Source organism: Drosophila biarmipes, chromosome 2R (genome assembly GCF_025231255.1).
Source record: "Drosophila biarmipes strain raj3 chromosome 2R, RU_DBia_V1.1, whole genome shotgun sequence".
Lineage (NCBI taxonomy): Eukaryota > Metazoa > Arthropoda > Insecta > Diptera > Drosophilidae > Drosophila > Drosophila biarmipes.
The window spans coordinates 5,064,256-5,072,019 of record NC_066615.1 but is presented as its reverse complement, the minus strand read 5'-3'; the positions used below and the strand labels follow the sequence as shown (position 1 = coordinate 5,072,019).

The 7,764-nt window shown below is 45.2% G+C and overlaps 3 protein-coding genes across 3 annotated transcripts; 1 reads left to right on the top strand and 2 right to left on the bottom strand.

The window, feature by feature from the left end:
* Positions 1–2,366: 2,366 nt before the first annotated feature.
* On the top strand, positions 2,367–4,001 carry LOC108029797 (zinc finger CCCH domain-containing protein 15 homolog). The gene is made up of 3 exons (XM_017102311.3): positions 2,367–2,544; positions 2,691–3,125; positions 3,185–4,001. The coding sequence occupies exons 1-3, from the start codon at positions 2,473–2,475 to the stop codon at positions 3,893–3,895; spliced, it is 1,218 nt and encodes a 405-aa protein (XP_016957800.1). The 5' UTR covers positions 2,367–2,472; the 3' UTR covers positions 3,896–4,001.
* A 93-nt stretch (positions 4,002–4,094) lies between these two features.
* LOC108029762 (mRNA export factor Gle1) lies at positions 4,095–6,311 on the bottom strand. Its single transcript, XM_017102267.2, has 2 exons — positions 6,203–6,311; positions 4,095–6,150 (listed from the first exon to the last, which is right to left on the bottom strand). Exon 2 carries the CDS (start codon positions 6,145–6,147, stop codon positions 4,171–4,173), a length of 1,977 nt encoding a protein of 658 aa, XP_016957756.1. The 5' UTR covers positions 6,148–6,150; positions 6,203–6,311; the 3' UTR covers positions 4,095–4,170.
* Positions 6,312–6,688: 377 nt separating this feature from the next.
* On the bottom strand, positions 6,689–7,439 carry LOC108029408 (vacuolar protein-sorting-associated protein 25). The gene is made up of 2 exons (XM_017101641.3): positions 7,299–7,439; positions 6,689–7,246 (listed from the first exon to the last, which is right to left on the bottom strand). Exons 1-2 carry the CDS (start codon positions 7,346–7,348, stop codon positions 6,772–6,774), a joined length of 525 nt encoding a protein of 174 aa, XP_016957130.1. The 5' UTR covers positions 7,349–7,439; the 3' UTR covers positions 6,689–6,771.
* Between the last annotated feature and the right edge of the window lie 325 nt (positions 7,440–7,764).

Sequence of the window (7,764 nt, the reverse complement as noted above, 5' to 3'; positions counted from 1 at the left end):
GATCGCGTTCGTCGTGGACAGAAACATTTTTCAGTTATTTCGCTATTCAGGGACTACATCAAAGTAGCTAAAAAAAAATAAAAATCTAGGTCTATTAACTTATTTCAACTCTCACAGAGAATGTGCCAATATGCAGGCTGTGAGCAGGTAGGGGATCATTTAAAGAGTGCTCTGTGAAAATTTTTGTTCTAAATCAAACCCAAAGTTTTTGAAAAAGTTGCTTTAAAGAGGAAAGCCTAGGGAATAAGCCAGCAGCAGCCAGAGCAAAGTACCTGCAATAAAACCAGGTCCGATGAAAACAGTTTTGAAAAACGTTCACATGTGAAAACTAAGGTATATCTTGCCAAAAAAATTGAGCTGGACACTGCTACTTAAAGCAATGGGTTTAAACTAACAGGGATAGACAACCCGTTAGACAGGTCTCGTTCAGCCAGATATTCCATAATCCATAAGCTGAGAAGCCAGAATTAATAAAAGTCAATTGTAGCTTAACCCCTTAAGGTTAAAGAGAATACTTAAAAATCCACTATTAACACTAAGAATCTAAAACTTTAATATATAATAAAATCCTACAGACCTAAACTAATTTGCCTTTAAGAAACCTGTCACTTGTCCATAAAATCAGTATGTACGTAATTTAATTTTTTATAACAAATTTCTTTTTATACCCTTGCAGAGGGTATAATGATTTCAGTCAGAAGTTTGCAACGCAGTGACCGACCCCATAAAGTATATATATTCTTGATCAGCGTCACAAGACGAGTCGATCTAGCCATGTCCGTTTGTCCGTCCGCAAATTAGTCTCTCAGTTTTAAAGCTATCGGGCTGAAACTTTCCCAAAAGTCTTCTTTCTATTGCAGGTGGTATATAAGTCGGAACCAGCCGGATCGGACAACTATATCTTATAGCTCCCATAGGAACTATCGAGGAAAAAATTAATAAAAAATTATATCTTTCGTGTTTTTTAACATATAACCTTATAAGCTTGAAAATAACATTTTTTAATTAGTTCTGAATTTCGAATTAAATTTTATTAAAATCGGACGTCTGTATCATACAGCTGTCATAGGAACAATCGGATAATTTTTGGGAAATAATGTGAAACAAATTATAGCTTTGGGGCTTTTTGACATATTATCATATAATATTGATTGATTGATTATTGATTATTTTTGACAACTGCAAGGGTATACAAACTCCGGCTTGCCAAAGTTAACTTCCTTCTTGTTGTCAGTTGAATTTAAAAAAAAAAATTACGCCAGCGCCAAGGCATATACCGGACGGTAGCGCTACTACCGGTCATACCGAAAAAATAATGGTATGATCGATTCTGTTTTACGCGTTAAGATAGATTTCGATTTAGATTTGTATGGGATAGAGTGAGAGTCTAATTTTTTCCATTTTTTAAAGTTTAATATAATAATTGTTTCACAAAAATAAATATATTTACAACCATTTGGTTAAACTATATTGGATATTACTGGCAAAATTGTTGATGCTAAGCCACTAGTTTTTGTCATCAAGCTTTGATGTTAACCCTTCTGGTCAATGGTGGTTTTTTAATGAGGCAGGGTATCCACCCAGTTTTCGACCAGTTTCCATTCGAGAAGGGCTGTTTTAATAATAACAAAACGTCTATATCCGATATGTTCAAACTTTATCCTGCCTAGTTTACCGCCAACTCCGGAGAGAGCGGTTTTTTATGACAGACGAACATCGATTCGACTAGTGATGCTGATTAAGAATATATGGGGTGGGAGACGCCTCAATCCAGCTGTTAAATAATTTCTAACTCAGCTAGTATAGCCTGTTATTCTACGAGTTACTTTTCAGGTCTATACCACAAACACACCACAAGGCCCGGCGAATTATACCCGTATCTCTCAAAGTAAAAGGTATATGGTAGCGTTTATTCCTAGACGTGTTATTGAAATCTCACTGACAGCCGATACGAATAGCGGTAGGTTGTTGTGTGGTGTCCATTCCCCTCGCACTCCGCTTACCTGAGTAAAGGGTATCTGATAGTCGACGTTGTCGACTAAAGTGTTCCTTTAGTTTGTATTAAATTATACAAGTTTTTATAGAGAAGTTTAAAAACAATATTGTATAAATCAGTTGGCTTATAGTCGCTGTAAAACGCAAACCCAAGTTCCGAACACACTCTTAGTAAAGTTATCCACCATAAAATTTGTTAACCGAGGGTTGTAATAAATTTTTTTAAATTAATGGAATTTTAAATTTAAAAGTTAAAAAAAAATGTATAAATAGTTGCCAAGCTGAAATTTATCAAAATATCAATGTAAATATTGGACAAAAACGTCGCGATAAAAATATTTATTCCAATACTATCGATACATTGATAGTCTTACGCATTTGTTACATCTCTACTCTTGGGCCAGCGTGGTTGCAAAAACCTTTGGTTCGACTTTATTTCTAGATTTGAGTTGTTAAATTCCCGTATCCCGCTCGAAAATGCCCCCAAAGAAGGCGCCGCCAGGTCCCAGCAAGAAGACGGAGCAGAAGAAGAAGGAGAAAGTCATTGAGGTAGGCTGCGCATCCGGGAAAGCCGCTGGGTCAGCCCCGCCGTCCACCTCCCGCCACCAAGACTTCCTGATGTGGAAACCCGGCGGCGAGAAGTTCAATAAGATCCCCTGATCCACTGACCTGAACTTGTGTTATTCCACCGGCAGGACAAGACCTTCGGACTGAAGAACAAGAAGGGCAACAAGCAGCAGAAGTTCATCCAGCAGGTGCAGAAGCAGGTCCAATCTGGTGGCCAGCATCCCCGCCAGGATGGCGACAAGCGCAAGGAGGAGAAGGAAAAGAAGCTGGCCGAACAGCGCGAAATGGCCGCGCTCTTCAAGCCTGTGCAAACCCAGAAGGTGGAGAAGGGCACCGACCCCAAGTCTGTGGTCTGCGCCTTCTTTAAACAGGGCCTCTGCACCAAGGGCGACAAGTGCAAGTTCTCCCACGATCTGACGCAGGAGAACAAGGTCGAGAAGCGCTCCATCTACGTGGACATGCGCGACGAGGACGATCCGATGACCAACTGGGACGATGCCAAGCTCAAGGAGGTGGTCGAGAAAAAGAGCTCCGGCGAGAAGCAGCGCCCGACAACGGACATTGTGCGTTTAAGGCCGAATATCTTCTCGAAACTCCAAACTAACCACTCTAACTTTTTCAGATCTGCAAGTTCTTCCTAGAGGCAGTGGAGAAATCCAAGTACGGCTGGTTCTGGGAGTGCCCTAATGGGGGCAAGTGCATCTACCGACACGCCTTGCCCGCCGGTTATGTGCTGAAGCGCGACAAGAAGAAGGAAGAAAAGCCCACGGAAATCTCGCTGGTCGATCTGATCGAGAAGGAGCGCGCTGCCCTGGGGCCCAACCAGACGCGCGTCACATTGGAGTCCTTCCTCGCCTGGAAGAAACGCAAGCTGTCGGAGAAGAAGGCCAAGCTGGTCGCCGAGGAGGAGCGCAAGAAGAACGACTTCAGCAAGGGCAAGCAGTTCGGCATCTCGGGTCGTGAGATGTTCAGCTTCAATCCCGACCTGGTCGACGATGGCCCAATGGAGGAGGGTGACGCTGCTTTCGACATTTACAAGCGCGAGGATGACGACGACGACAATGCCGTCGAGTTCAAGGAACTGGATCTGGCCGCTCTGTCGCTGGCTGCCCAGGAGGTGGACGGCTCGGGCACTATTGCCTCTACCAATCGACTTCTGGACCAGGCAACGGAAGCAGCCAAAACCGCCGCAGCCGAAGATGCAGCGGCCGATGAGGCCGGCCCTTCGTCGTCTGCACCCGCCAACGATGCTGCCCCCATCAATAAGGATCTCTTTGTTGATCTGGCCGGCGAACTGGATGATTTGGATCTGGACGATGAGGACGATGACTAGTCCCCCGTGTAGTTTGTTTGAAATGAGTTCATAAAATGATTTCTGCCTTCTAGCTACCTTTTATCAATAAAGTTGTGGCTTTCAATTGTTGCATTTCTGGAAATAACCTGATGTCTTTGTCTGCAGTATAGGGAAAATGCCTAAAACATCAGATAAAGTCATCTTTATCATCCTTATCTGATTGATAAACATTTTTAAGTACTAGAGAAATTATATATTTTCCTTATAAATACGTACAATGAATTCAGAATATCAGAACTAGATAAATTGTAAGACTACCAAAAGCCTGGTGGTAAAACTCCGATGGCCTGCGGAATCTGCCGCTCGCGCAGGAACTTGGCCAGGAGCATCTCCAGCCGCGTCTTCGGACCGCCTTCATCATAAGCCGCCAGCTGAGGCATGTAAATATTTTGAATATACATTAGCAGTTTTACGAACTGCTTGCCGTAGGTTCGCCACATCTCAAAGCCTAAGGTCTGCAGGATTTCCATTATCAATGTGGCACTGATGTCGGGCAACGGCTTAACATTAACCATATGAGTTAGCCAGATCCAGCCCTCCTCCAGCTCAAAGCAGCGATCCGGTCCGGCTGCCTTTCGACCGTGCGTTATAATAACCGCTGCGTAGAGGCGAGCAATGCCCGATTGACGCTTAAGGTAAATATCCGGTTTCTCCAGCTCATTTTTGTCCGACACCCGGTAGCCGATGGTCTTCAGGTACTGCTCCGGAGTCTGTCCTTGCTGCTGGGGTATCACATAGGGCACCAGAAAAGGTGACTCTTTGTACATGTAGGCTAGGAAGACCTGGCCAAAATCGGGCAACAGCTTCCAGAAGGTCACTATCACAGAGGCAAAGGGAAAGGCCGCCTGAGGATTGCTGGATATTGCTGTCTCCGTTTGGCTGACAAACTTCTTGGCCATTAAGAGCATACAATAATCGCGGGCAAGCGGGTGATCGTTGATGGTAATGGTTGAACCATTCATCACTTTAGTCGGCTGCCCGGCAAAGAAGCTGTAAAGCTTATCAAAATTCTGGGCCAGGTGCTGTGGACTGACAGCTGATATGGCGTTGAGAGGCAAGTTAATGGCTCTCTGGCAGCCAGTGCGATACTGCTTCAGGGACTCCTCTGTTTGCAGAGGCTTCACTGCATCAACCTTGGACTGATATAGGGAAATTATCTCGTTGTATAACTTCAGCCTGTCTGGGTGGACGCAACTAGATATGGATGTGGCGACTGGTGGCACTACTTGGGGTTTCGGCTCCTGGGGATCCGTATCTTTGGCGGCTTCAGCCTTGGCAGTCTCAGCCAGTTGCTGTTTTTCCTTAGCCTCCGCCTCTTCCTTTTCCAGACGCTGCTTCTCCTCCTCCAGCTGCTTTTGATGCTCCTCCTCTAGCTTCTTGGCGGCCTCCATTTTGAGCTGCTGCTGGATCTGCTCAGAGAACTCTGCCAACTGCTTGATGATGTCCAGCTCCAAGACGTCGAGGCTCCTGCAGTACTCTTCCGCCTTGATGATGTAGCAGAGGAACTGGCTCTGCAATTCGCATTTGCCCACTTTGACGTTACTCACTAGCTGATTGAACTTCTGGCCCAGCTCTTTGAGCTGTGTGTTTTGGGCGGCGCACACCTTCACCGTTTCCTTGTCCAGGGAAAGCAGTATCCTGGCGATGCCCTCGTACTTCTGGCTGAATCTGTTTTGGCAGCGGGACACGCCCTCTAGGGCCAGTTTGTGCAGCTTCTGGTCAGTCTGATGGCGCAGGAGCAGCTGCTCGCGTTGCTGGACCTCCAGTTGGGCCGCGGTCATCTGGTCCGCCTTCTGGATTAACTCGCGCTCCCGCAGCTCTTTTTGCTGCAACTGGTCGCGCTGGCGCTCATCCTCCTTGTGCTGGGCGGCGCGTGAGAGACGCATTGCATCCTGCTTGTCCTTGAGGGCCAACAGTTGCCGACGGACACACCTTTTGCCCTCCTCCGCCATCTCCCGCTTCACGATGCTGGCGTTGATGGCCTGTGCGTCGGGAAAGCAGGATATACTGGGCTCCGAATCGGTACACGCCGGCAGGTAAGTCTCCTCCTTGGGAGCAGACAAATTCTCCGGCATCGCGGGTGCCTCCGTCGTACTCTTACTGCCCTCCACCCAAATAGGCTCCCGGTCCTCGCCCAAGGTCCTTCCTGCGCACGCCTTGGACGCTAGGGCCGCGTTATGCAGCGTTGTCTTCACTTTCAGCCAGTCAAGCGCCCGCATCATATCGTCCATGCTCTGCAACTTCACGGTTAACCCTAATCTTTGAATTTTGAGAAGTTGTGCTCACTATCTTCCTTTTTCGTTGTTTTGACAAGATTTGTTTGTTCTTTTAAAGCTGCAGGCGGTTCCAAACTAACTTGTATAGGTCGGTCAACAATAATTTTTTGAAGTTCTTAAAAAATACCAACATTTAATAAAATACTTATCCCAGCTTTTTGTATTAAATACCACGTAGTTCTGCGCGTAATGAGATTTCTGTTATTGTGAATGGATAACAAAATATGGTCTTACTTTTTTTTAAATATCCATAATCCATATGATTACATTAATTTCTAACATCTAGAAATGTATATTAAAAAACAGTATAGCATAATAACTTTAATATATATATCTGTGAAAAAAATCAAAAATTAAATATATCAACATTTGTGAAGGAATCTTGAGGGCACTGTAATAACTTTTTTTAAAGTAAACTAAAGTAAAGTAAATTGGGAAATGTATCCAATATACATTTAACAAACATTTTCGTTTCCCAGATTAAAACAAACATTAATGATTTAACATTCATTTAGTATTTAATAAGGGGGAACATAATTCGCATTCGGACAAGGCAGTGTTAACAAATAGAATGGTCGCTTAGAAGAATTTGACGCCGTGGCTGCCGTCCATCTCGATGAGCTCACACCTGCCCTTGTCCTCGAGCAGCCGCAGGGCACTGAGCAGCACCGCCTCGTCCACGCCGTGGAAGTCCAGCTGGGCGGTGTTCTCCCCGGAGGCGATCTCGTAGAGGGTGCAGATGGAGTTCGTCTGGCCGGTTTCCTGTACCCAGTCGTAGACCATGTTGCCGTACTCTTCGAGCGTGTGCCAGTACACCTGCCACTCCTGACGACGCTTGTCCAGTGGATTTGCATGGCCAGTTCGCTCCAGCTCGGCTAGGATCGCCAGGACGAGCTCAGGCGAGAGGCGGCGTTTCAGGGATTCGTTGTGGAACAGCGGGGAGTTCTGGTCCCCAATGCTGAGCGTAAATCTGTTCGTGTGTCTGAGATACTTGAGGAAGAGATCCGTCCAGACCTTCAGCTGCTGCTGTCTGGTTTCTTCGTGGGGCTGTAATCTATAAAGCCTGGCATTATCCCATGCTGGTTCGCCCTCCTGTTGATACTCACGTGAAGAAGGGGGGAAAGGTGTACTCCCAGGGCCATTGGAAATCCGTCATCTTGGTCGACTACGAAATAAACATTTGTTTTGCCAATGAAAATTACTAATGGTTCAGAGTGACCGTACGGGGTTCCCTGGAAAATACCCTGTGTTTAAATGAACAGTCTTAAAACAATGCATGGGGTTTTGAAAAAGAGACTCGATTCTTTCGCTACTTTTCCCCACATCCTTAACGTATCGAACCCAATTAACTACAATGATAGAATCGAATTTATTAGCTTCTTGGTTCTTAAACCCGCCTTCCCATTAAAACACGCATATTCATTTTACAGTAAAATGCAATCCATTTCTTGTATTTTGTCTTAATTAGAAAAAATTGTGTACATCAACATTTTCATCGGGCTTTTCCATAAAGTTTGATTTGGGTGTCTGGTTTTCGGCTTCATTTTCAGATCTCAGATTTCCCAATCTCGC

Bases quoted from the DNA above. Each gene is read 5' to 3' on its own strand.
- LOC108029797 (XM_017102311.3), top strand. From the start codon at position 2,473: ATGCCCCCAAAGAAGGCGCCGCCAGGTCCCAGCAAGAAGACGGAGCAG. The intron at 2,545-2,690 runs GTAGGCTGCGCA...TTCCACCGGCAG, and splicing joins AGAAGGAGAAAGTCATTGAG to GACAAGACCTTCGGACTGAA. The intron at 3,126-3,184 runs GTGCGTTTAAGG...TAACTTTTTCAG, and splicing joins AGCGCCCGACAACGGACATT to ATCTGCAAGTTCTTCCTAGA.
- LOC108029762 (XM_017102267.2), bottom strand. From the start codon at position 6,147: ATGGACGATATGATGCGGGCGCTTGACTGGCTGAAAGTGAAGACAACG.
- LOC108029408 (XM_017101641.3), bottom strand. From the start codon at position 7,348: ATGACGGATTTCCAATGGCCCTGGGAGTACACCTTTCCCCCCTTCTTC. The intron at 7,247-7,298 runs GTGAGTATCAAC...CAGGCTTTATAG, and splicing joins ACCTTTCCCCCCTTCTTCAC to ATTACAGCCCCACGAAGAAA.